The following is a 27,765-nucleotide window of genomic DNA, read 5'->3' as shown; positions in this document are numbered from 1 at the left end:
AGGTGGGATCTTTATAAAACACGGTAGGTATTTTGACTCTGGGTACCAACTCTACGTACTTCTAGATTAGTTCACCTAACTTGCAGACACACGAGGAATCCTTGCTTCCACGCGTGCTGTCCTTTCTTTACCAGGATGTTGTCTTCAGGAGGGAGTGATTAACTGAAAATGATCTTTCAGCTCTCAATCTGTCCTCGATCGCCCTTAAGACCAAAGGCTTTGTAGCCATGGGACCAAATACAACAATTACTTCCAGGGCGTTACTGCTCCATGAACAGCCCCAGAGAACACAGTGTGACTCTGAAGTAGGGAATTTGACGAGTTCACTTTGGTGAACATCACCTGACAGCCAAGCATTGGGGGTCAAACTTGTAAACCACCCCAGGGCCAGGAGAGGCGGTTCAGAATTTCTGTGGGTTCAAGAGCAACCAGTCTAGCGGGAAGAGGGGTTCAGGGCATTGTCTTCCTGTGTTTGGGGGGCAGTTGAACTCCTCCAACTCCCCGGTGCTGTGGCGCCATCTCGGGAACAGGGAACAAGCGATTCTGACCGGGGAAGGGTCGAGAAGGTTCCTTGGAGAGACTCCCACAGAGGGAGACGGGCTCTGACGGGGCCTCTATGAAGGGAGAAAAACATAGGGATTTGTCGGTCCGTGTGGCTCAAAAGGCCCCAATTCTCAGTACCTCATTTCGTGACCAATGCACTTGTGAAAGCGCCAAGGCTCCACACACTTCGGTCCGTGAGTCTGAGGACATTTTTCGAGGGAATCAGTAAGATGTCCACGCTGTCCCGCCACCACCTTCCAGCGGTTTTCTGAAGCCGACTTCGCAGAGGCAGCAGCTTCCCCTCAGGCCCGACCCTCCCCCGCCGGCCGTACGCGGGACCCCGGCCGCGCGCCCGGCTGTGCGCGTGCGCCGACCGCCCCAGCCGCGCTGCGCAGGTGCCGTGGCCACTTCCGGGATCTGTCAGCCGCTCCCTCAGGGCCTCGGTCGTCCGCCCGCGCCCGCCGGAGCCTGTTCGCGTCGACTGACCAGAGTCCGCGAATTCAACGCTCCGAGCCCGTTCGGACGGCCCCGACCCCCAGGTAAGAAGCAGCAGGGGCGAGTTTCTGGCCTTGCCGGCCTCCCCTGGGCCGGCCTCGTCCCGGATCTGAACCCGCGGGGGCGGCGAGGCGGGGGCTTAGGCCGTGGGGCCCTGAGGCTGAGGGGCGGGCCGGGGGGAGGGGGCGGGGAAGCCGCGTTCTCAGAGGGGCCAGCCGAGCCCTGGGGTCCCCACACGTCCAGATCCCATTTTCACGATTTTCGAGCGCCAAGCCTTCTCCGATGCCAGAATTAAAGGTTGCTTCTCCTGCGCTTCCATTGTGGGCATTTATCCCAGTCTCTAATATAGTGGTGAATGGAATCATCTCCCCCCAGTCGAGCGTCACGAGGCACCGTTCATTCCTTTCTTCAGCGTCTAGAATAGGGTCCCTGCGCGCCATAGGCGCCCCTGGAATGTTTGGCTCCTGTCTAGGGCCGCCTTCCATCCTTCAGATGTTGGGGGACCTTACCGAGCTCGAGAAGAACCTTCCCCCGAGTTCTTTAAGAATCCCCCCGCTTGGGTGCCGCCTTCCCCTAAGTCACAGTTGTACCTCTTCGCTCCTTGTCGCTCCGTGGAACCCTTTTGTAGCGCCTTTCCCACCACACCCCTTCGGTTGGGCTGCCCAGATTGCCATCCCGGCGCCACCATTGCTTGGATGACCCTGGGAAGATTGCTTCTCTGAGTCCCCGTTTTCTCATCTGTAGTAATAGGATCCTCAGGGGGTTTCTGAGGCTCCAGTGAGTTTATTTGCATAAATTGTTTAGGATAGTTCCTGGCCCAGAGTAGGTGCTCAATAAATGTTAGCAGTTATCCCTGCTTCTCGGCATTCTCTGTCTGTGTATCTATCTCCCCTTCCTCTTCTACGCTTCTCCCCCCAGATTTGAGGACCAGGAAAGTGTCAGATTTATTTATGTTTCTGGCCCCAACCTGGTACTTACTACACTGCTGGGCACATGGCAGGCACTTAATAAATTGTAGTTTAGAATCTTTAATTATAAAGCCATCTGTTCTCATACTGGGGCTTTGGAACCGGAAGGAAATGCTGACCTATTTTTATCTATTTCAACTCATTGCTGAAATTACCTAAATTATCCTAGTTCTGCCCTCTTTTATCAGTTTTTAAATCTAACCTTTTGGTTTCCCGGAGGCCCTGGGTTTTTCAGGTATCTTAAAAAAAAAGAAAAAAGAAAAAAAGAAAGAAAAGGAGAAGGTATCATTCAGGAGGCTATTTTTTGCCCTGTGAGGGAGTAGGTGTAAGTGGCTGCTTCCTACACAACCTATTCGGAGGCCTTCCGAGGTTAATTTATCTACTTACCACAGTTAAAGGAGGCGATCATTCTTGGAAAATTAAATCTCCTGCTGGGGGAGAGTATCAGATCTAGGTAACTAATCCTGTGCTGAAACAGGTTCTGCCTAAGGAAGTTTGGTCTGCTGGTGAGACTGGTGCCTGGAGTTGGAACCTGTCTCTGAACGCTGGGGAGGGTGTGGTGACCTTGTCAGAGCACCTGCTATTGCTGGGTTGGGTATTGAGAGCAATTAGAAACTGGATGAATCACAGTCTCGAAAACTGACCCCAAGCAGGGAACTGAAATCCCCACTGTACAAATACTTTAAAGCTCCAGGACCGAGAATTTAAAGCCTAGGTAGCTGTTTCCAAGTTCAGAGGGTACTTACTGGTGTGTATTTCTAGGAATGGTTCAAAAGCCTTGGGTCAGAGGAAGAAAGGGAACTAACTTAACTTACCGAGCATCTGTTTTAGGCTAGGCTTTGAGCTACATGCTTTCACGTATTATTTAATCCTGCTACCACTGGCCTTGGGATGTCAGTTCTGTGTCCATTTTACAGATGAAGAAAAATGAGTTTTAGAGATATTGAGTGACCTGCCCAGGGTTTCCTAGGTACTGTGTGTCAAAGCCAGGATTCAAACCCAGGTCCTCTTGGCTCCACAGCCCATGGCTAACCAAATACCAGGATGACTCAAGTGATAGGTAAAGAAAGGAGTTGGGGGGTGGAGGGGGTCCCTGGAATCATAATGTCCTATAAATTGTTCTTTCTCTCTGTGCTGGACATTAAAAGTTCATCAGTAGAAGTTTTTTAAATTTAATGCAGCACCTTTTTGTCTCTCCCTTTTTCTTCTCTCTACCCTCGTTAAGACAAAGTTTTTCAGATTTCACTTAAATATGAATCACAGTTTAGAAATTATAATTATCACCCTACGACAGAGGTTTCTTTTTCTTTGTACAAAATTCAAGTTGTCATTATTCTGCTTTCACACTGAGTTTAATGAACACAGGCAGTGTTTACTGGTGTCGTATGAATCTGACAAACATGAGTGTTGTCTTGGCCTACAGACTTAAAATAGCCACATGATTATAGAAGGAAGTACAGGTCTAAGTGTATGTCCAAATACGGAACTTGAATGCTATAACGAAATTAGAAATGCAATTTTAGAAATAATTATGCCATTGAGTAAATGTTTACCTCTTTTGAAGGCTTTGCTGCATTGCTTATAACCGTGAGGTTTAGAATGAGAAAGCCTTTGTCTGCACCTTTTTTTTAATATAAATTGAGAACATTCCTTTTTTTTTTGTGGTACGCGGTCCTCTCGCTGTTGTGGCCTTTCCCATTGCGGAGCACAGGCTTCTGGACGCGCAGGCTCAGCGGCCATGGCCCACGGGCCCAGCCGCTCCGCGGCATGTGGGATCTTCCCGGACCGGGGCACGAACCCGTGTCCCCTGCATCGGCAGGCGGACTCTCAACCACTGCGCCACCAGGGAAGCCCGAGAACATTTTTTTAAAATTATTTATTTATTTTTGGCTGCGTTGGGTCTTTGTTGCTGTGCGCGGGCTTTCTCTAGTTGCGGTGAGCGGGGGCTACTGTTCGTCATGGTGCGCGGGGTTCTCATTGCCGTGGCTTCTCTTTGTTGTGGAGCACAGGCTCTAGGCATGCGGGCTTCAGTAGTTGTGGTGTGCGGGCTCAGTAGTTGTGGCTCACGGGCTCTAGAGCACAGGCTCAGTAGTTGTGGCGCACGGGCTTAGTTGCTCCGAGGCATGTGGGATCTTCCCAGACCAGGGCTGGAACCTTTGTCCTCTGCATTGGCAGACGGATTCTTAACCACTGCGCCACCAGAATAGTCCACCTTTTCTTTTTTAACTGTATATGAAATGTGTGCTTTTATTGCATGTAGATATTTACATTAAATTATTAATTTGCAGACCAATTTTGTTTCAGTTAACAAGTAAGCCTTTAAAATGTGGCATATAAACTAAATTGCTTTTAATTAAGCAGATGTTTATGGCACAACATGTTATTTTGAGTAACTGAGTAAAACCTTTTGTAATGCGTAAGCGTATCGTATCAGAAAAAGAATCATGCACTGAGCTTCTGGAGGTTTACTTAAAAAAAAATAGACAAATTAAGCAGTGTTATTTGAATTCATTTAAAAGTTTTTTTTTATTTCGAGTTAGAGATTTTATTTGTGAGTTGCAATTTGCTTTCTAGAACATGTACCCGTAAAAAAAATTAATGACTTAAATATCCTCACTCTTAGAATAGAATGTGAAACACTGATATTTCTCTGCCAGTTCAAGATATCAGATGTTTTATTTAAGGGTACACTTATCTCTTTTTGACCTTTAGGTTCCCTTACAACAATTAGCAGAGACATTTCCTTTGATTTCTACTAAGATTGATTTCTGCTTTGTCTGAACTTTCATTGTTCACTTTACAACCTTCTAATGGCCTTTCCACTCATTTCCTTCTTGCATCAGAATTCCTATCTCACATTTCAGTCTCCACCCTAGGTTGACTTGTACTTAAGTATTGAAATGTCTGAGTGCTGTGGGAGTGCCTCTTAGAAATGATAAAAAAGGGATGGGGGTGGGGCCGCTGACTGCTTTTTTGAAAAAATTTCTCCTATTTCAGGTAAAAGTTGCTTCATCAGTGTATCTAGATTTGGGTGCCTATAGAATGGAGAGTGTGATTTGATTTTTAATTTAATGATGTTTCACAGATTCCTGCTTTTCATTTAGTTACAATAAAAGGTTTAAACAGTAACTAACATAACAAATACCTGCCTACTCTTTGCCTTGATTCGCCAGTTGTTGACGTATTGCCACATTTGCTCTTTATACATCTACTTGTTGTCCTGAATGATTGAAAATAAGTTACAGAAGATGTCATGACATTTCATCCCTAAATACTTCATTATCTTTATCTCCTAAGAGTTAGGACATTCTCCTACCTAACAGCCAACCATTATCATAGTTAAGAAGTTGAAAATAATTCCATATTGTTGTGTGATAGGTAGTTCAAATACAAATTTTTCCTATTTTACGAAATACATCTTTTACAGCTGTTTTAAAAATGTAGGTTTACAATCAAGTTTCATTTATCAGATTTGGTTTTCATAGCTCTTTTAATCTAGAACAGCCACCCTCCCCCACCCCAACCTCTTTTGAATTGTCCAGGCCAATTGTTTTATAGGATGGCACACATTCTGGTTTTAACTGTTTGTTTTCCCTTGGTGTTACTTAACTAATTCCACTCCCCTTTATTTCCTGTAAACCGGAAATTAGGTCTAGATGTTGATTGGATTTAGCATAAATACAATATGTTTGGCATAAATACTTCATAGGTAGGTTGGCCATATTACCAGGTTTCTCCAGCATAGTCCTGTGGCCTGTTTTTGCAGCATAATTATTAATAGTGCCCCTTTATGCTCTCTTGAATGTATTCTGGTCTGGATAATAAATTAAGTGGTCACTATTTATAAGTGATGGTGTGCCCTTCAGTTTGTCTCCTGTCAGGAGGCCTATCAGATTATATTGTTCCACTACTTATGATACTAAGATTGATTGCTTGGTTAAGGTGGTGACTGCCAGATTTTTTTATTGTAAACGCATGTTTTTCTGTTTGTAATTAATAAATAATCTATGGGATGATCATTTGAGACTGTGTGAATGTCTTGTACCCCAACAGTCCTTAACTCATGGTTTTAGAGTCCCTTGATGTGGTTACAGTGCTATTTGTATTTAAATGATTAAGTTTTGACATTGAGATTGGTCTTTTTCAATGGGAGAATGGTTTTATTTTTCCCCAAACATTTCAGGATCCCCAGACAACTTAAATATGGGTTGCCTGCCATTTTAAATGCTTTTTCTGTTGCTTGTTGCAGCTTTCTGTCCTTTGAACACACTAAGAATAATGTCCCTGCATCAGTTTTTACTAGAGCCAATCACCTGTCATGCCTGGAACAGGGATCGTACCCGTAAGTATGCTATTAACTTTGCTCCTTTATTTTGGTACCTTTGATTCTTTTAGATGTAGGTACTTTTAGGGATCACATATTTCAATATCATGTGAACAGGACATAGATATAGCTTCAGAGAGAACTAGGTCAGTCCTTTGGTTTACAGGTAGAGAAATCGAGGCTGAGAGGGTTGGAAGGACTTTCCAGTGGTTACACCCAAGTTAATGTCAGAGCCGTAATTAGCACTCAGGCCTTCTGGCTCCTTGTCCACTTCTTTTTCTACAGTACCACCTGGAGGACAGTTTATATCAGAGACATCTTTCATTGCCCTAATAAGCCAATGTCTGGGATGGTTGTACAGTAACACTGACCACCCAGCATTTAGTCAGAATACTAGGACCTAGATATAAGACACATATGGTTTACAAAGTAAACCATACTGAGAGCAGTATTTAATCTAGTGTTTACTATGCTATTCGTAATAAGCTTGAGTTTCCAGTTTTATAGCTCTAGCAAACTAGAAAGGGATGGAGAAGACTTTTAGAAGTAGGTGTAGTACAGCAAGCAAAGTGCAGGTAATATGACAAGGAGAAGGCAAAAAAAAATCTTAAAACAGACAGGGGCTTCCCTGGTGGCGCAGTGGTTGAGAGTCCACCTGCCGATGCAGGGGACACGGGTTCGTGCCTCGGTCCGGGAGGATCCCACATGCAACGGAGCGGCTGGGCCCGTGAGCCATGGCCGCTGAGCCTGTGCGTCCGGAGCCTGTGCTTCGCGATGGGAGAGGCCACAACAGTGAGAGGCCCGCGTACCGCAAAAAAAAAAAAAAAAAAAAAAACAGACAGAAGTGTAGTATTATGCCCATGAGTTATTTTTAAAAGTTAGGTATTTATTCACTGTCTAAAATAATAGCCTTATTGAAATATAATTCACATGTCATAAAATTTACCCTTTTGAAGTATACAATTCAGTGGTGTTTAGTATATTAAACAGAATTATGCAACAATCACCACTGTCTAGTTTCAGAATATTTTCATCACTCCAAAAAGAAACTGTATGCCCATTAGCATTCACTTCCAATTTTCCTCAAAACTTCCAGCCCTAGGCAACTACTAATCTGCTTTCTGTCTCCATGGATTTGCCTGTTCTGGATATTATGTATAGATGGGGGAACTATTAAATGATTGACCTAAAGTTTGGGTCATAGACTTTAATTTTAAGAAATCGATATTTATTTTTAAAAAATGGATGAACTAGAAAGGAAAAAATACCAGTATAAGTTCAAAAAAATCCATCATATATGTATATTCTTAACATTTTACATTGGTCTAAGAGAGTTCTCTTGAGAATTCTATTTTGTGATTTATATTGGCTTTATTGTAAAGAAAAACTTCAATATATTTTATCAGTAGTATCAAGGGTTGTTGGAGGTTTTGTTTGTTTGTTTCTTTGTTTTTATAAACTAGTGGTTCCAGCCTGGGTCTATGATAGCAGTAATGAAAGCCTATGAGCTATTTTTAGTATTTCAGAAAGTCTAACAGAAATAAAATATTTGTCCTTAATAGTGTTGTACAGGCAAACTAAAATGTCAAATATATTTACTGTGGACTAAAATTATGTCAGTTAAGGGAATTCCCTGGCGGTTCAGTGATTAGGACTCAGCACTTTCACTGCTGGGGCCCTGGATTCGATCCCTGGTTGGGGAACTAAGATCCCTCAAGCCTAGCGGCTGGGCCAAAACAAAATAAAATAAAATTATATCAGTTAAGTATAGTAATATTGTTTATTTGTTACTGGTTAGAACTTTAATTGACAGTTGTATATGTTTATAATAAAATGAATTTTTTAATTCAGTCTTTCTAGAAAACATTTTAAAATATGGAGTACAAGTAGAGGTAAAAATAATAAAGGAATTCTTCAGGACGAATATTGGGAACCATTTTCTGAAACCGCTTTCCTGTTCCCTCCTTTAGTCTGTTTTTATTTTTTTTATTTTTTATTTTTTTCAGTCTGTTTTTAAAATGCCAACTGTAACATCACTTTTTTTGTGACAATTTCGAGTTCAGGTGTTAACTATTGACTTTTTTCTCCAGAGATTGCCCTTAGCCCCAATAACCATGAAGTCCACATCTACAAGAAGAACGGGAGCCAGTGGGTGAAAGCTCATGAACTCAAAGAGCACAACGGACACATCACAGGTAAAAAAAGGAGATCACATGAGCTTAGTACGGCATTTCCAAGTCTAGCACGCTTCTGTGTAAACAGATAGCCTAGTAAAGGAAGTCTGCCATGGTACTTAGTGCAGCATTTACTGATTTTTCTTGAGAAAATATATAATAGTGACCTCAGTTTTTAAGTGCGTCTCTGAGCCCAGCTGGTATGCATTGTTCTGCTAATGTTACAGAAAACACAACCTACTCTGGGGACTAGAGAGCTTAGATTAGATGAGACATGAAAGCGAAAACCAGACAGCACGTCAGCTGTGTGCAACCGCAAGCCAAGCTGTGTTCCCAAGTCCTAAGGGAACACTGTGTCTTCCAAAATTTTCCTGTATGTTGTTTTTAGGGCAAGGAAGACATTCCAAAATATTGAAAAGGACATAGAGTAATATAACAAACACCCATATTCCTGCCACCCAGAATTAGCAGCTATTTATCTTTTTTCCTGTGCCAGAAAACTTGGGACACAAAGATTTGATTATAAGAAGTATATTATTATAAGAAATATTATTCCAGATAATGGTAAAGTCTCCTGTCACCACCAGTCCTATTCCTCTCCCCCAGAAGACACTGTAATTGGTATGACATTGTCCCGGTCCATTTTTTATACTTTCACATACATGTATGTGTGTGTGTGTGTGTAAGCAGTCTTTAGTACTATTGGCTAGAATTTTTAAATACTGCATAAATGGTATCATAGCATGCATCTCCTGTGGCTGGCTTTTGCATTCCACATTGTTTCTGAGTTCTCTGTATGTAGGTGTATCTAGATCAAATTGATTCCTTTTACCCGCTGGGTAGCATTTCATACCTCATCTATTTACTCTTTCCTCCATTGAAGGATATTTAAGTTGCTTCCACTTTTTCCCTGTGACATTTTAGTGCTAAATTGAGCGTCCCTGGGCAGATCTCCATTCAGGTGTGAATGTCTCTGGGAGACTTGCTGTACCACAGGGGTGCAAGCATCTTCAGCCTTGCCAGGCATTGTCAGATCGCCTGCATTCCTGCAGCCCTGATAGGAGTGCTTTTCTTCCCACACTCCACACATGCTTGATAGAAGCAGACTGACTGATGAGTGATCTTTGGTCACTCTATAAGCTGCATTTCCCTGATTAATAGAAAGGTTGAGCAGATGTTTATTAGCCACCTGGGTTTTAATTTTCATGACTTTACTGTTCATAACTCCTAACCATTTTTCCATTGAGTTTTTAACTTGTTCTTGTCAATTTGTAGAAGACTGGATCTTAAAGCATTAGCTCTGAGGCAGATTCCTGAGTGTACAGTAACTTTCATCTTTGACAAAAACTATCAATGAATAGTTGGGTAAAGGTAGCAAGCAGAGCAGTGTCGAGTTTTATTAAGCAAGTGTGAAATAAAGGAGAAGGAAGAAAAAATGGAGAATTTTTACAATGTTTTCAGAATTTAGTAAACCATATCTTGATACCAGATTTCAAGAGAGTGTATTGCTTTGTTGTTAAATCATGTCTGGCTACTTTTTTTTTTTTTTTTTTTTTTGCGGTACGTGGGCCTCTCCCTGTTGTGGCCTCTCCCGTTGCGGAGCACAGGCTCCAGACGCGCAGGCTCAGCGGCCATGGCTCACAGGCCTAGCTGCTCCGCGGCATGTGGGATCCTCCTAGACGGGGGCACGAACCCATTTCCCCTTCATCCGCAGGCGGAGTCTCAACCACTGCACCGCCAGGGAAGCCCTGTCTGGCTACTTTTTAAAAAAACATACTAACTTACTGCTGCGTTCAGGGAGAACTCTTAGTCTTTGACCCTTACTACCATAGTTTCTTTTTTATCCTATTTTCTAAGTGATTCAACTGCTTTAAACAATTGGCCAAGCACATCAAAACTTATTCTCCTTAACTTTTCAATTATAAATTTCTCACCACAGTCTTGGGTTTCCCTTCTCACAATGATTTTTTGCACTTAAGTGGGCAGCACAGGGACTGATGATAATTTTCTTTTTTTTTTTAATTGGGACCCTTGAGTTTTGCCTCTCATCCCCTAATATACTGATTAGCTTAAATATATCCTTCCCCGCAATCAGAGAAAAACAGCATGTTTTGACCCTCAGCACCCCTTACATTGTATCCCCAGCAAAAACTTATGACCATCCCTTCTTGTTTTTACCAGTGCTTTGTATGTGATATCAGTCAGGAACCGACTAACTATATTACCAAACCAGCACCAAAGACATAATTTCTATTTTTGTTGCTGTTGCTTTCCCATGACCTTATTTTTATGAGGTTTGGCCTATTTTCTTTAAGTCCCTTTGCCAGTGGCCTTACAGCCTAAAAATAAGAACACTCATATTTTAAATTGGAATTTTAACATTAGGAAATACTTATAAATGAGAAAGGGCCAAGATGAAAGACCAAAGAAATAGCCAAAAAAGTGAAATAGTTATGTCCTTTTTCTCCCCCTGCTTCTCTTCTGGAATCCTTTGAACTTGGGCCTGTTTTCTGTCCAAATGCTCAAATGACATTTTTTTTTTAGATCTGAAAAAGCTGTTGTTGGAAAAGTCTAAATATAACTCTGTGGCAGGAGACCAAGGATCAAACATAATTTCTCAGAGAGATAGTAACTACGGAAAAAGAAAATTACTCTCTGAAGCTTTTTAGAAGAAAAGTCTGCTCAGTACTACAGAGAAAAAGAGTATGGCATGCATCAAAGGGATATCAGAGTTCTGGTGTTTTTCTCTGACTTTATTCTTTTGTGTTAAATGCTTGATCACCATCTCCTTTAAAAAAAAAAAACATTTTATTGTGGACACTTTTAAATAGAAAGCATATAAAAGCAGAGTAATGTAATGAGCCCCTATATACCCATGACTCAGATTCAGCAATTATCAATTCACAGCTAATCTTGTTCTGAGCTCACTCTCAATTATTTTTCCTGTACTATTTTCAAGCACATCCCAGACATTGCATCACTTCATATTTCAGTTTGCGTCTCTAAAAGGTAAGGACTCTTCAACAATAACCAATACAATAGTCTGTTTTAATTGGCATCCTAATAAGGTACACACATGGTTGTGATCAGTTGATCTATCTATTAAGTTTATAGGTTCCCTTCTTTCTTTTCCTTTGCAAATTATTTGTTAAGAAAATTGAGAAATCAGGTTGTTTGTCCTGTACTGTTTTCCAGAGCCTGGGTTTTATGGATTGCAAGCCCATGGTGTTTCACATATTTCTCCGTCCTCTGTGTTTCCTGTGAATTGCTAGTTGAAGTTAGGTGGTAGCAGGTTCTTTCATGACGGAGGCACATAATGTCCGGTTGTCTTTCTTTCTGTGATGTTAGCAGTTGTTGATGATTAGTGCCTATAGCCATTAATTTAATAGTGGCTGCAACATGATAATATTCTAAATCTATCATTTCTTCTCTGTTAGCTGGAATACATTCATAAAAGAGATGCTTACCTTCATCTACTCTTTGGTTATCCTGAAATATAGTTAGTATAGGAAAGACAGGATAGATGTTAGATTCCTTTTCTTTTCCTTCGAAGTCTTCTAATGGCAGGAAAACAAAAAAAGATGCAACGCTAAATTAGCAAGAGATGAGAACTTGCCTTTACTGAATATTGGCCCTTCCCACTCTCTTTTTAACAAGTGTGTGTTTTAAAAGAGTTAAAAGCTAATGTTATCTAAAAACAGGTTGAGGCTACGACTCTGGTTTTACAACTCCTATATTCAAATGAAAGATGTAGCCACAGAAGTAGACTTAGAACTATAAAACGAAGCAGAAGGCAGTTCCTTGTATTTTTCTTAGAGAATAAGGATCTATTGATTTTTTTTAAAGCACCTCAGGAATTCTTATAAAATACATACGTGTGTAATTAAAGTGGTGGTGATATTGGAATGGGGTGAAATTTGAGATTGTCAAAATCATTACAGAATCACTGAGTTTTCTCATTACAAGGCAATATTCTGGATAAGGATGTATTAGTCTTCTATCGCTATGTCACAAATACTACACACTTAGCCACTTAAACCAAAACACACTTATTATCTCACAGTTTTTTGTGCGTCAAGAGTCTGGGTTTGGCTTCTCTGGGACCTCTGCTCAGGGTCTCACATAAGCTGTAATCAAGGTGTCAGCCACGGAAGGGCTGTTCTCATCAGAGGCTCCACCAGGGAAGGATCTACTTCCAAGCGCCTTCAGGTTGATGGTGGTAGAATTCATTTCCATGCAGCTGAGAGATTCATGGCAGCTTGCTTCTTCAACAGAGAGTAACAGAGAAAGACCTTGAGAGTCTCTAGCAAGAGGGGTGCCGTGCTCTTAGGTAATCTTGTGCACTAGTCACATCCATCTCACCTTCCCAGCATTCCACTGGTTAGAAGTGAGTCAGGGGTCCTGCCCACACCCACAGGGAGGGGGGTCCCACAGAGTCGTGAACAACAGGAGGTGGAATCTCGGAGACCACTCCAGGGTCTGCCCACCACAGTAGTTTCAGAGACTCGCTTCATATTGTCAGGAAGCTGGTAATCAAGTTAGGAGAACAAGACAGTCATAAAAATAACTATTTTGCATCACACTTCTGGGAATTTATCATAGAGATCATTTTAACCAGAGCAAGAAGGTGTGTGTCTGAATGTTTATTCCAGTTTTATCTATTCTAATAAGTGACTGGGAATAAAAAGTACAACAATGGGATGTTTTGGGAAATTATTATGATAAGATCAGTGTTCTAAAATAATGTACAACCACTGCTGATTTATAAAAAACAGGAGAAAATGTTTGCCATATTAGTATCCTTTGCGGGAAGAATGTGTGTGAAGAATGGAAGCAGGGCTTTTTTGACTTTGCATGTGTCCCATCGTGATGTTTGTCTCATGATAATATGTGGGTTTGCTTTTGTAGTTAAAAATAAAATTTAGGGCTTCCCTGGTGGCGCAGTGGTTGAGAGTCCGCCTGCCGATGCAGGGGACACGGGTTCGTGCCCCGGTCTGGGAAGATCCCGCGTGCCGTGGAGCGGCTGGGCCCGTGATCCATGGCCGCTGAGCCTGTGCGTCTGGAGCCTGTGCTCCGCAACGGGAGAGGCCACAACAGTGAGAGGCCCACGTACCGCAAAAAATAAATAAAATAAAATAAAATTTAAAATGTAATAAAGAGAACTGCAAAGCTGTCCTATAATGAATAGATTTAAAATAAAAATACATATCACCGAGAATACACTTCCCCATATTTTTCCCTTCACTGGTATGAATAATTGAGCTGGCTATTCCTGTAGGTGAATGAACATAAACTGTTCACACTACTAAAGTCACTGTAATTTATGGCTAATGGAGACTTTGATTCTTACTTTTTTCATGTAAATGTTAAGAATGTTAATTATTTTTAAAGAGATATCTATAATAAAAAATTATTAGTAGTATTTCTATACCTTCAGTGTTAAGTTATACTTATAGAAAATACCTCATCAGTAACTATAAAATGACTGAATCATAGCAGATTTTACTCTTGGTATATAACAAACTGACCTTGACTTTGGGATCCTTCATAGAGGCACCAAGTAAGTAAAAGTCTGATCAAATAAGAAAAATAAATCTTACATTCAGACACATATTTAGGTCTTTTCCTTGTTTAGATGCAAAGATACTCAAAGACTCTTTCATAGAACCTGTATCATGTAAAAAAGGTATTTCGGTTAGTTTAAAAAACAGTGAGCTTCAGAAGAATCACAATTTATATTTTCCCCTCTATACTGATGATTGTTTACCCTATATGTTGTTTTATTTGTAGGTCATATAGCAGTCTTTCAGTTAATATCATGGACCAAGGTCTGTTACTGAATGAGTAAAGGTACTTTCAGAGAAAAAAAAAAATCCAGTAAAGACGGAAGAAAAGGGTCTTCAGATCACATATTCTAAAGATATGTGGCTGGGTGTTAAGAATGCCCCTGCTTGGTTTGTAACCTCCGCAATTATAACAGCTCTGTTCTGCCTGGCCTCCAGAGGATCCTGAGTTACGGAACTTTGCAGAGAAACATCCTTGCCTTTGTGTGTGAAGTGGTGACCAGGACCATAGGTGGGGAAGGATGGGCTGGGGAGGAAGATCCCAAGCCCGCATCCAGCCCTGCTACGCCGGTGCCCTCCTGCTGGTGCCGTGTCAGTTGTCAATGGCCAGGCAGAGCAGATGCCACCACATCTCAACTTGCAGGTATCGACTGGGCTCCCAAGAGTGACCGCATCGTCACTTGTGGGGCTGACCGCAATGCCTACGTGTGGAGTCAGAAAGATGGTGTCTGGAAGCCGACCCTGGTGATCCTGAGAATTAACCGTGCAGCCACTTTTGTCAAGTGGTCCCCGCTAGAGAACAAATTTGCTGTGGGCAGCGGAGCACGACTCATTTCTGTTTGTTACTTCGAGTCCGAAAATGACTGGTGAGCAACATGAGTATTTTTATTTCTCTGTAGAATCATACATTTGGACTGCTGTGTCCTCGGTGACTTCTTGAGGCACTGGGTGGAGGCTTAACTGTAACTTCATCTTTTCCTCATCTGGATATTTTTTTTTTCCTTTGAAATTCTCCATTCTCTCTGAACATTTTTCCTTCTTCTGTGTGCAGGGAGTCCAATCTCACATCTTTCTCATATTAATATCGAACTGTGGTTTCCATGTTCTGATCTCCTGACTTTTTGTTCTTTAAGATGCTACAACTCTTCTCACTCTGTGCTGTCTAAATTGCTGTTTTCTTACTCTGATACATAAATTATAAACTTGAAAGATGCTCAGTGCCCTAAGGAAGTTTTTTTCCCTATCTCTATTGACTTAAAATATCTAGGAGTCTTACAGATAACAATATTCTCCTTTCTTTAAAGTTTTATACCAAATCTGTGTCCTGGCATAATATTTTACTTGTTTAAACTGTTAAACTTTAAAATTTGACCAGAATCTCAGAAATATAATCAGCCTGTTGTACTTACTTTATACTGTAAACCACTTGGAGCTGAGCCAGTCAAAATACGGGGATTTATTTAATGGCTAAGTAAGTTATTTTAACTACTCCTTCCTGCTTACTTTGATAAGGAAACCACTCTGCTCTACCTGGCATGTGTTCAGAAAGGGTGGTAGATATGCTTCAACATGGAATTGTCATTTAGTGCGAAACTGGCAGTGTTTGCACTAAAAATAGCCGGGTACACATTACTCTTCATGTGTCACTGTCTGAAACAAGGAAAGGAAGGGATTATCACATTACAGTTTGTAATTTAGTAAAACCTCAGAAATTTTGATTCTTTGAAACAAGTCTGTGAATTTGCACCAAGTTTGAATTTTGAGTTGAAGACCTGCGGTTTTTCTTGCTTGCAAGCTTGCAAGCATGTGTAAAAATAAGGCTAACAAAATGTTGCCTGCAAGAAATTGTTTAGAAGGCTCACTGTAACAAATAGATTAGAAACAGCTTTTTTCCTGGGTAGCTTTCAACCTCAGTGACTTTGCATTCTTATTCATTGAAAAATAGTCTCAGATTCAGGCAAATTGGGCTTTACTGTAGTACGAGGTATTGTCCCTTGATCAAGCCATTATGTTCAGGGGAGTGTCTCAGCTATGGCACTATAATTCATTTGTAGGATGCGAGTACTTTAAAACAACCTCTAAACGCCTTTAAGGTAAAACAACTGTTATAAAACAAGTCAGAATGTTGTCTGCTTTTCAGAAAAGACCCTACGAAAAAGATTCTATAGAAAAGTGATTTAACATCCAAGGAAGGGTGCTCTGCTCGAGAGTAAGTCTCTCAGCTTCTAAGCAGCAGAACAGCATTGGTCTTTAAGCAGCAGTTTAGGGACAGAAATTGAATCAGGCCAGAATAATGACTGAACTTAGACATAAATAAACATTTTAGTGGAGCTAGAGAGTTAGTCAGAGGCCCATCACCAGCAAGAGGTTCTGCTAATTTCTTGATTTCTCTGTGAAAAAATAAAGAATTTGCAGCTTCTCAGAGACTTAGAAAGGAAATTAAACTATTTTACAACCCAAACTTAACCCAAAACAAAGGAACAAATCACTGAATATTTGTAATAAAAATTCAGCAGACTTCCCTGGTGGCGCAGTGGTTAAGAATCCACCTGCCAGTGCAGGGGACACGGGTTGGAGCCCTGGTCCGGGAAGATCCCACATGCCGCGGAGAAACTAAACCTGTGCACCACGACTACTGAGCCTACATGCTGCAACTACCGAAGCCCGCGCATCTAGAGCCCGTACTCCGCAATAAGAGAAGCCACCGCAATGAGAAGCCCGCGCACCGCAACAAAGAGTAGCCCCCGCTCGCCAGAACTAGAGAAAGCCCACGCACAGCAACGAAGACCCAACGCAGCCAAAAATAAATAAATTTAATTTTTTAAAAAATTCAAGTGATTTCAAACCTCAATTTTTATTTCAAAGGTTAGAGTTACACATAATGTGAAAGTCCATGGGGGACGGTATGAGAGTTAATCCATAAATATACTTAATGATGAGGATCCCCTGGTAGCCGGGAAAGTTCCGAACTGGCTGCTCTGATGAAAACGTCAAAGCCTGAAAGACAGGAGAGCAAAGGGGCCACATATGGTTCCCCTTCCTCTCTTCCTCTAGAAATGCACCTTCTCTCTGGTAGAACACTCGGTGGCCACTTGAGAACCACGTGTAGGTGTTTTTGCCTGACACACATTTGTAGGTCATTTGGGGACGGTTGCTTGATGCGTGGATAAACTAAAATGGGTTTTCTCCTTTTGTAGGTGGGTAAGCAAGCACATTAAAAAACCCATTCGCTCCACGGTCCTCAGCTTGGATTGGCATCCCAACAACGTCTTGCTGGCAGCAGGATCCTGTGATTTCAAATGCAGGTGGGAACGAGTGAGGATTGGTAGACGGCCTTGAGCTGTTCGTTTTTCATCTTTCAGCAAGTATTTTTGAGGTTCCTTTTCTTTGTAAGGTACTGTGCTAGGCCCCACGAGGGTCCCAGAGATGAAAGGAGCTTGTGATCTAGAAAAGGAGCTACAGCAAGTGCGGAAATCAGGAGGTATCAATAGAAAGCAGTGGACCAGGAGGGGCAGGCGGAGGGATGCAAGGGCAGAGCCAGGAAGTTTCCTCAGGCAGAACATCCAGGTACAGGGTCCCCCGCTCTCACGGTGTTACTTCTCATTTCATAACCCAGGCAGCAGACTGGGCAAATTCCAGAGTGAAACTAAGATCAACAAAACAGAGCTGAACAGAGCACTGCTGAGCTGTTATTGTGCGGTTCCTTTTCAGTTAAAGCTCTTTATTTGTCATTAGCATGAGACTAGAAGAAACACAGCCACTTTGCTGAGAGCTTTAAGGGTCATACAGTGTAATTGCTTTTTAAAGCTGTTCTTTATCAAGAAGTCTCCCCCCTCCCCACCCCGGCCTTAGCCAGAAGAAAAGCAAATGTTGCTTCATGTTGACTCTATGGTGGGTTGGGAGGTGGGGTGCAGCATTCTTTGGTAAGCTATGTGGAGAAATTCCAGAAAACCTGGCCAGTGATTTATATCCAAGAATCCTCACGGGGTTTTTGGTTTGGGATTTTTTTTTAAAGGACTTGTATGGGAATTTGGCTGTGGGATGGGAGTACAATAGTGTCAAGGTACTTTCTGGAAAAATATTGGCTCTTCTGCTTGAGAACCAGTGTTAACAGTAAAGATTTTTTCATATTCAGGAGTTTTGTTGTTTGTGATGTGTTACGCAGAGTCATTACAGCTCCCTTAGAAGATGCAATTTAACCATACCACCTGGGTTGTCAGGCTGTGTCTAAAAATCTCCTTGTACAAATAGCTTACAATTCTTTTGTTAATATTAATTTCCAGAAATAAACTTGGCTTTGACCTGTGGTCCTGTGGGTAAGGGTCTTTTCTGTTCGAACTGTCAATTTGGCAGCACAGTTCTTTCCTGGCTTCTGATGACTAAAGCAGTAGCCATCGTGATGCAGATTTAAAGCACAGAGATTCTGAGGTCACATCATCTAACTTACAGATAATTTGAGGCTTCCTTTGCCTCTCCACTGTCCTGCCTCTTCCAGAGCTGCTGCCATCATTATTGTTTTAGGGGGAAAATATCCCAGATCGCTTCGGGAGTCTTTAAGTTTCAGAAGTTTTTGAAGAGAAGCTGTATAAAGAAATAGCATTGGAGGGCAGATCCCCAGCTGTTCTCTAGCCCTTCTGCTTCCCAACTCTGGTCAAAACATCCTTACGCACAGCTTCATGGAATTAGAGAAAGAGACTGATGATCCCAGGCTGTAATGGACCCGCCGTCATCCCAGACTAGACCTGCCACAAAGGCTGGACAGTGGACCTGAGGGTGACACTAGGGAGAGCCTACCCACTCTCACTGGCCTCCCTTGACTTTCTCTTTGGATGTCTCTTTCTTCCTTTCTTTCCTTCCTTTCATTCCTTTCCTTCCTCCCTTCCTTCTTTCCTATCTTTCTTTCCTTCTTTTCTTCTTTCTTTCCTTCTTTTCTTCTTTCTTTCTTTTGTTTTGCCAGGTCTTAGTTGCAGCAGGCGGGCTCCTTAGTTGCAGCATGTGGGATCTAGTTCCCTGACCAGGGATCAAACCCGGGCCCCCTGCTTTGGGAGCATGGAGTCTTAACCACTAGACACCAGGGAAGTCCCTCCCTTTCTTTCTTTAAATGAGTTAATGCCAGTGGTTTATTGCAGAGTAGCAAATAGTTTCCTCTCTCCTACCATTTGACTGTGTGGGCTCTGGACTGCTGTGTTAAGAATGGTGGTGAAGCAGACACGAAAGTATGCTGTGCTCATTTAGCAGAGTCTGCCATGGGCCAGGGAGCGGAGAGGGGCAGGACAGCAAGGTCCTCCCCTGGATGCACTCCAGGAGGGAAGGGCTTTTGTGTCCATCACTTCTAGAGCTATGCCCCGAGAGTAGTGCCTGACACGACGTAGGCCAAACTTGAATTGACCTGTAGGCAGCCCTTAGAACCCTTCTGTGTCTTAAGAGGTTTATGTATCTGAACTTGTCTGTCATCAGGTTTTGCTTTTTTTTTTTTTTTTGCGGTACGCGGGCCTCTCACTGCTGTGGTCTCTCCCGTTGCGGGGCACAGGCTCCGGACGCACAGGCTCAGCGGCCATGGCTCACGGGCCCAGCCGCTCTGCTGCATGTGGGATCTTCCCGGACCGGGGCACGAACCCATGTCCCCTGCATCGGCAGGCGGACTCTCAACCACTGCGCCACCAGGGAAGCCCATCAGGTTTTGCTTTTGATGAGTCAGTATCTTTTCATTTTGGGACACCTTACAGCAGCTGCCTGTGGCCTGTTTCTATATACGCATATTTTCATTTACTCTTTCTTTCTCTTCCTGCCCTTAAACCACAGAGTGTTTTCTGCCTACATTAAAGAAGTGGATGAGAAGCCAGCCAGTACACCCTGGGGCAGCAAGATGCCTTTTGGTCAGCTGATGTCAGAGTTTGGTGGCAGTGGCACTGGCGGCTGGGTGCACGGGGTCAGCTTCTCCGCCAGCGGGAGCCGCCTGGCCTGGGTCAGCCACGACAGCACTGTGTCCGTTGCCGATGCCTCAAAAAGTGTGCAGTGAGTATCTGCCTTCGTCTGGACTTAGAGAAGAGTGGGGTGGGATCTCAGCAGCTGGCCTGAGGCTGCCCTTCCCTGGGTATAAGTGCAGGGCACCAGCATAAAATTCCGAACCCGGTTGCAAGGCAGCCTTTAAAGTTACCTTCACACGTTTAGATTGTCCATTTGGGGAAATTTTGAAGACTTAGGTCTCACTTCCAGAAACACTTCTTAATGGAAGTGCTGATTGTGATTCCTCCAAAGGAGTCTCCTGGTTTGCTCCTGGTAAGAGTTCCTTCAGATGGCAGTTTAGTCTGTTCCTGTGAATTCCTCACAACACGTAAATGGCATCCAGCAGCCTTAGATGAAGTGGGAGATGTGTTCTTACTCTGTGTAGTCAGTGGACAGTGCTCCATTCATGTGGGCCTTCATGCAGTGACACTTGACACCCTGGGAGCCAGTCCGCCTGGTGTGTGCACTGGGGGAGCCCAAATCGCAGAGACTCGCTGTGAAGAGGTGCCTGCTCAGCCCTGAGGAGAGCAGTGTGTGTCTCATCAGACTTCAGTTTGTGTCTGCTTATCATGTCTAGAGGGAGAGAGAGGGTGACCGCAGTCCTTTCCGCTTGTGAATCTTGGTTCTGTCCCGGTGAATCCTTTCCGTTGGCAGCTGAAGGTAACCCACCTGGGGCTTCCCTGGTGGCGCAGTGGTTGAGAGTCCGCCTGCCGATGCAGGGGACACGGGTTCGTGCTCCAGTCCGGGAAGATCCCACATGCTGCGGAGCGGCTGGGCCTGTGAGCCATGGCCAATGAGCCTGCGTGTCCGGAGCCTGTGCTCCACACCGTGAGAGGCCACAACAGTGAGAGGCCCGCGTATCGCAAAAAAAGCAAACAAACAAAAAAAAAGGTAACCCACCTGTAAGGGTTTCCTGACTTGTCCCCTGTGCAGGGAGCCAGTCACATCTGACTCCCACTGCCCCACACTGACAACAAAGTGACATTTCAGAAAGAATATATATTTTACTGATTGGGGTGAATTTTTCTTTTTAATTTTTAAACACACCCCCAGTCTAAATTATGAAGCCTTCCAGAAGATTTCTTTACATATGTAGACACATATATCTTTTCATTTTTAACTCCACTGGGATTATGGTATACATTTTGTATAGTAATTTGCTGTTTGTCATTCAGTAATGTTTTGTCATGGCTGTTTGATTTCTGTACAGTTTATTGTAATGCATAATAAGCTCTTAGCACATGCTTATATTAGAAGCTCTTGTCTACCTTCATATTGATTTATTATTTGGCTTCTCCGGTCCTGCAAGTCAGATTACATCCGCTATCCTTCTCCATATCAGAGTATTTCATGTAGTAAGAGCCAGGTATGCCGCAGGAGAGCCTAAGATGAGGTGTTAGTACTTTAATCCAATACCATTCGTACTGAAGGGGATAGGGCAGGGGTGTCTCCTGAGACACAGTTTCAAAACGCATCATCTTTTACATGGAGCCATATGATCCTACTTCATCAGCTAGCATGTTTGCTGCCGTATCTGTGTAATCTCTCGGCCAGATGATCATGAAGCATACATGTGTACACACACACACACACACGGCCCATTCGCATGTGAGCTCCTGCCTGGCCAATACTGTGTCATGTTCATCGGTGGCCGTAGCTCCTGCCCCAGTGCCTGGCAGGGCACAGAATAGACTCCCATAAATGTCTGTGGTCCCAGCCCTCCAGGAGCCCATGTGAGCACAGGCGAGGAGAAGGGAGCAGAGAAAGGCCTTCAGTCCTGCGTGCCGGTGATGGTCAACTCTAGGAGGCCAGAGAGAAGAGCAGCCACTGCAGGCTGAAGTGGTCCAGGAAGGCTGTTCGTGGGGGTGATGAAACTCAAGCCGAGTTTCAGAGACTGGGGTGGACTTTGGAAAAGCAGAAGGAGCAGAAAGGGCGTGTGGGTAACGGGGCAGGGGGAGCCAAGGCCGAGGCGGCAGAGAACCAGCGCTCCTGGGACCGCAGTGTAGGGCAGTTGGTGGTGAGCAGGGGTGCAGGAGGGGTGGGCACAGCCAAAGGGGGCAGAGGCCTGCGCGTCTGCGGGTCACCTCAGGGCTGGCTCATGCTGGAGATTCCTGGAGGCTTGGGTCATGGGACTCCTCTTAACGTAAGTGTTCGTTCATCCTGCCAAGCCCCCATGAGAACGGGTTCTTTGTCGTCTGTGTCTGAAGAGGCTGCGTGGTCCGCTCCATCTCGGGTTAACACTGTTCTTGTGTTCAGGGTCTCAACTCTGAAGACAGAGTTCCTGCCCCTCCTGAGTGTGCGCTTCGTCTCGGAGAACAGCGTCGTGGCCGCTGTAAGCATCTCTCTTGCCCCGGAGCCTGTGCTTACTCTCCAGAACGGGAGCAGGGCGTGCCCTGTGGCTGTGCGCACAAGCACGGAGCAGCAGCCTTGTAGGGGAAGCAGCTCCAGAGGCTCCCATGGTGGGGCCGCTCTGCTAGGGCACTCGCTGGGCGCACACCCCGCAGGGCCTGACTGATCCCTCGTTTCAGGGCCATGACTGCTGCCCCATGCTCTTTAGCTGCGACGACCGTGGCTGCTTGACCTTCGTCTCGAAGCTAGACATCCCGAAACAGAGCATCCAGCGCAACATGTCGGCCATGGAGCGCTTCCGCAACATGGACAAGCGGGCCACGACCGAGGACCGCAACACGGCCCTGGAGACGCTGCACCAGAACAGCATCACGTAGGTGCCACCCGGCCCCTGGCCCGACGGCTGTGCAGAAGTGTTAGGTGACCGGGCTGCCCTTCTCCCCTCTTCGTTTCCTGACGGGTCCCTGTGATGTTCTCTGTCCTGCGGGCCCAGACATCCATTCAGGAACGGGGGCAGTGAGGGGTCTATAACTTCCCGGCTGCAGGCTCTTACTTCCAACTCGTCACAGAGAGCGAGCCGCCCCCACGTAGTCATTACGTCCTTCAGGGCATAGACGGTCTGGGCGTCCCGCGTGCGGAACACAGGCCCTGCTGCGGGCCCGTGAGCTGGCGCGGCCTGTCATGCAGCCTCTTCTGGGTCTTGCTTTCTCAGAAACTTGACTGAGGACAAAAGGAGACCTTCCTGAATGTCGTGTTCCTCTAATAGTGAGCACCTGACAGTCATATCCTGTTTGAAAGGTAGCTGTCACTTCAGCCATGGGTTTCAAGTAAGGTATACAAGTAAGAAGATAGTTTAACTAGAGAGACAGATTTTTCAGCATCATTATGACAAAGCCAAAAAACTCCTTTACTTATTTTTCATCAGGCGTCTGTGATTAAATAAGACAGTAGAATTGTGTCGTGTCTAGAAAGTTTGGTGGTTTTTTTTTTAATCTAGAGGAGAAATGCACTGTGTTCTTTTTTTTTTAATTTATTTTTGACTGTGTTGGGTCTTCGTTGCTGTGTGCAGGCACTCTCTAGATGTGGTAAGCAGGGGCTACTCTTCATCGGGGTGTGCTGGCTTCTCATTGCGGTGGCTTCTCTTGTGGAGCATGGGCTCTAGGCGCACAGGCTCAGTATTGTGTCTCACGGGCTCTAGAGCGCAGGCTCAGTAGTTGTGGCACACAGGCTTAGTTGCTCCGCGGCATGTGGGATCTTCCCGGACCAGGGCTCGAACCCATGCCCCCTGCATTGGCAGGCAGATTCTTAACCACTGCACCACCAGGGAAGCCCTGCACTGTATTCTTTGACTAGACCTTTTGTGTTGAGAGACTTTAATGTGGGAGATGATCATGGGAAGAATAATGGAAACCTCTAGACTTTCTCTTCGAGAGAATTTCTTCTTTTTTTTTTTTTATAAGATTCGTATTACTTTCTTTTTTTTATTATTTACTTGGCTGCACTGGGTCTTAGTTGTGGCATGCGAACTCTTAGTTGCAGTATGTGGGATCTAGTTCCCTGACTAGGGGTCAAACCTGGGCCCCCTGCATTGGGAGCTCAGTCTTAGCCCCTGGACCACCAGGGAAGTCCCTCTTCAAGAGAATTTCTAACTGCAGGTTGTTATGTTCAGCGGAAAGGGCCACTGGACTTAAAATAGGCTGGAAATAATCTGTGCGCTATTGAAAAGTAGTCATTTGAAGGCATAGCAGAACTTTTCTCCACACTTTTCAAGTTTCTCTGTCTTGAAAGATTTTCAAAATTATTTTCTGTGAGGTTCTCTTAAGCTTCTCTGCAGACTGTGTATCTGTAAAGAGACAGCTCTCATTACCTCTTTGAGACTTTGAGGTTAGGAATAAAAAGACCTTTGCAGATTGGCATGACTGCTTTTATTTGCAGATATTAAGTCCTCTTTACCCTAGAGCAGGGTCAGCACACTTTTTGTATAAGGAACCAGAGAGTAAATTTTAGGCTCCGAGGACTACGTGGTCTCCATGACAACTACTACAGCCCTGCCATGTGGCCTGCAGGCTGCCATGGACAGTACAGAGATAAATATGCATGGATCTATTTCAGTAAAACTTTATAGGGACTTCCTTGGTACCACAGTGGTTAAGAATCCGCCTGCCAATCAATGCAAGGGACACGGATTCAAGCCCTGATCCAGGAAGATCCCACATACTGCAGTGCAGTTAAGCCCGTGCGCCACAACTACTGAGCCTGCGCTCTAGAGCTCACCAGCCACAACTACTGAAGCCTGCGTGCCTAGAGCCCGTGCTCTGCAACAAGAGAAGCCACCGCAGTGAGAAACCCACGCACTGCAACGAAGAGTAGCCCCCGCTCGCCAGAACTAGAGAAAGCCCACGCGAGCAGCAACAAAGACCCAACGCAGCCAAAAATAAATTAATTAATTTAAAATTTTATTTAAAAATAAAATAAAACTTTATAGACACTGAAATGTGAATTTCACATAATTTTCATATCATGAAATAATAGCCTTTTAATTTTTTTCTAAGCACTTAAAATTGTAAAGGCTATTCTCTAGCCCATAGGCTGTGCAGAAACAGGTGGTGTGTGCCATCCCCTTCCCCAGAGGGAATGTTCTAGGCATTTCGGGGAGAAAGACAAATATTGTCTGAGCTGTGGAATTGGTTTTCTTGAAAGTTTTTCAGATAATCGGGCTAAGCCAGGTTGTTTCATCAATCTCCTCGGCTGAGCTTGGTTGGAATTTTGTGGTGTGTCTGAATGTTGCTAATATTAATAATGATTAATTTCAAATGTAAGGAGAGCTTTTGACTCATATGCCCTCATTGTCCTAGAGGGTAATTTGGGAGTTTTGGTTTGGAGCCAGTTGGATTTCAGTCGTGCTTCACGATGCCTCTAGTATTTTTTTAAGCAGTGTGTCCATTTCAGTCACAGCTGTGGTCGTGGCCTCTCCTGGCTCCGCAGGGTACACGCTGTGTGGCCTGAATTGTCCTGCTTCTCCATGTCCCTCTAATTAATGCACGTTCTTAATTTTTCTCTCTTTCCAGTCTTTTTCTTTTCTGGACATCTGGTAATAAAATACATTTTAATATTTTCTGAGTCAGATGGCTACAGACTAATACCTATGGATGCTTTAAAGGAATTGGTAGACAATTCGTTTCCTGAAGACGCTGTTACCCTTCTAGGAAGGTTGGAGCTCACTTTCACCATGTGCCTTACAGTCTCTCTCTTGTCTTTGCCTTTTTTCAGTCAAGTGTCTATTTATGAGGTGGACAAGCAAGATTGTCGCAAATTTTGCACTACTGGCATCGATGGAGCCATGACCATTTGGGATTTCAAGGTATCGTCTATCTTTCAGAACAGATCTCGTTTGTGTTAAAAGTCTTCCCATGAGAAGACTGGTCCTCATTTCTTGGACCCAGCCGTCAACTGCAGTGCACGTCAGGAGCGCAGTGCACGTCAGGAGTGCAGTGCACTGGCTGTGGTTCTCTTGAAACCCTGGGAGTTGTTAGCAGGAGAGAGCCGCACTTGCTCACTGAGGTGGAGTCCACACTTCTGGATGTCCTCGGAGTCACTGAGGGGGGCTGGGGGCTGCTTTTGTGGCGGGCCCCAGGTTGGGCCCGGACTAGCTGAACTCTGTAGACATGTGTTTATGGTTGACACCAACTAATCAGATCAGCACTCACTGCCTGCCTGCCGGGTGCCGGGCCAGGTGCTGGCATTGAGGACGTGGACGTGAAGGAGCCCTCGGGGAGCTCGTCGTGGGAGAGAGAGGAGGGTGGGGGTCGGGTGGAGCACCGGGAGAGGAGCCAGCGCCTATGTTTACACCTTGAGGAATTGGGGGGCTGTACGAACTGCCTGAGTTGCCTGTCCGGGCGAGCGGTCTGAGCTGCAGGGGCAGCACGTGCAGAGCAGCCGAGCGGCTCAGGGGGCGTGTGCTGCACTCAGGCCCTGCTGTGGGGCCTGCGGAAGCAGAGCAGAGCGGGCCCTGCCTGTGGGCAGCTGGGGGCTGCTCTGGAACCGACGTGGAAAGGCACCTGCTGTGACGTGCAGGTGGCCTGGACTCTGGACAGAGGCTGCTGGAGTGAACGCGTGGCAGGGATGTGCCTCCAGCCGTGCTGGGGGGCAGGGGGTGGCCAGGAGGTTCTGGGCTAGAGGGATTTAGGAGGCCGCGTGGAGGGGTGTTGTGACCATGAGGGACAAACCCCGGAGGCCTCTGCACCCTCCAGCTTCGGGGTTGGGATAAGGAGGTGGGGAGGAGGGGCGGGGCTAAGAGAGCAGCTCAGGTGTGCAACTCTGCGGACTTAACCCCCAGAAGTTAAACGTTTACAGAATTCTGCCACTGCCTGTGCGGTTCCATGATTGATGTTGCTGCCTCTACAAGTCTCTCCTCACCCTTGTTACCTTCACCTGCTTTGGGGCATCGTGCACCTGTGCAGTTAGCTCCACCTGGGCAGGTAGCTCCGCCCTTCATCGTTTGATCCCTGCGGCCAAGTCCTTTCCTGTGCGAGTGAGCTGGGAAGTTCCAGCGCATTTTCCTCTCTGGTCCATCTGCCTTTGAGCACCGCTAGGCGTTGTGCACCAGGCTGACTGCATGGGGGCCACAGAAACACGGGAGTGCCTGCCATCAGGGCATCTGGAGTGAGGGCCAGTGACACAGATGATAAGCACATACGTGCCCTGGGAGCAGGCGTGTGCCCAGAGCCTGTGGGCTGGGGCCGTGGGGACAAGGCGGCGCAGGGCCAGGAAGGGCCAGCAGGGGGAGTCCTGCCTGGGAGAGTCTCTGCAGGCCATAGTCCCGGAGCCCGTCTCAGAGGGAGCGGGTCACAGCCAGGAAGGAGGGGGTGTGGGGTAGTGCCTTGGGGAAAACGCCAGGATGGCCGGTCCCCACTGACCATCGGTGTTCTTCCTGCCGCTCTCCAGACCTTAGAGTCTTCTATCCAGGGCCTTCGGATAATGTGAAGCTGAGTGAGCCGCCCAGATCCAGCATGAGGACAGACAGGCTGCGCCGGGCAGCTCCGCCATTCGCATGATGGGCAGGAGAGCCGGCCGCCAGGAAACACTGAAGACACATATGGCGCAAACCTTGTTGTGTGTTTTGTTTGAGGATAATTGGTGAAAGTGTTGGTTTTTTAAAAGCAGCAGTGATTTGGGTTTTGTTTTTTGGTTTTTTGTTTTGCTATTTCATTCCATTCTTGACCAAAGCTTCTCTTTAAGTAGTTTATTATGGAAAATTGTCACACTAACTTAAAGGAAGGGGTGGGGGAGGTATGTAAATTGTTCGCTACAAAATTAAATAAAAATACTGAATGTGTTCTTGG

General features: G+C 44.9%; 1 protein-coding gene across 1 annotated transcript; it reads left to right on the top strand.

Moving 5' to 3' along the window:
• Positions 1-929: 929 nt before the first annotated feature.
• On the top strand, positions 930-27,765 carry ARPC1A (actin related protein 2/3 complex subunit 1A). Its single transcript, XM_012532720.3, has 10 exons — positions 930-1,082; positions 6,256-6,348; positions 8,421-8,525; positions 14,712-14,934; positions 17,266-17,373; positions 19,871-20,083; positions 22,331-22,406; positions 22,603-22,796; positions 25,694-25,784; positions 27,368-27,765. Exons 2-10 carry the CDS (start codon positions 6,285-6,287, stop codon positions 27,404-27,406), a joined length of 1,113 nt encoding a protein of 370 aa, XP_012388174.1. The 5' UTR covers positions 930-1,082; positions 6,256-6,284; the 3' UTR covers positions 27,407-27,765.

The sequence above is a fragment of the Orcinus orca genome, chromosome 16 (genome assembly GCF_937001465.1).
Source record: "Orcinus orca chromosome 16, mOrcOrc1.1, whole genome shotgun sequence".
Taxonomy (NCBI): Eukaryota; Metazoa; Chordata; class Mammalia; order Artiodactyla; family Delphinidae; genus Orcinus; species Orcinus orca.
This window is presented reverse-complemented; position numbering and strand designations above follow the sequence as displayed.

Coding starts and splice junctions, on each gene's coding strand:
- ARPC1A (XM_012532720.3), top strand. CDS start 6,285: ATGTCCCTGCATCAGTTTTTACTAGAGCCAATCACCTGTCATGCCTGG. Junction 17,374..19,870: donor TCCTGTGATTTCAAATGCAG/GTGGGAACGAGT, acceptor CTTAAACCACAG/AGTGTTTTCTGCCTACATTA. Junction 25,785..27,367: donor TGACCATTTGGGATTTCAAG/GTATCGTCTATC, acceptor GCCGCTCTCCAG/ACCTTAGAGTCTTCTATCCA.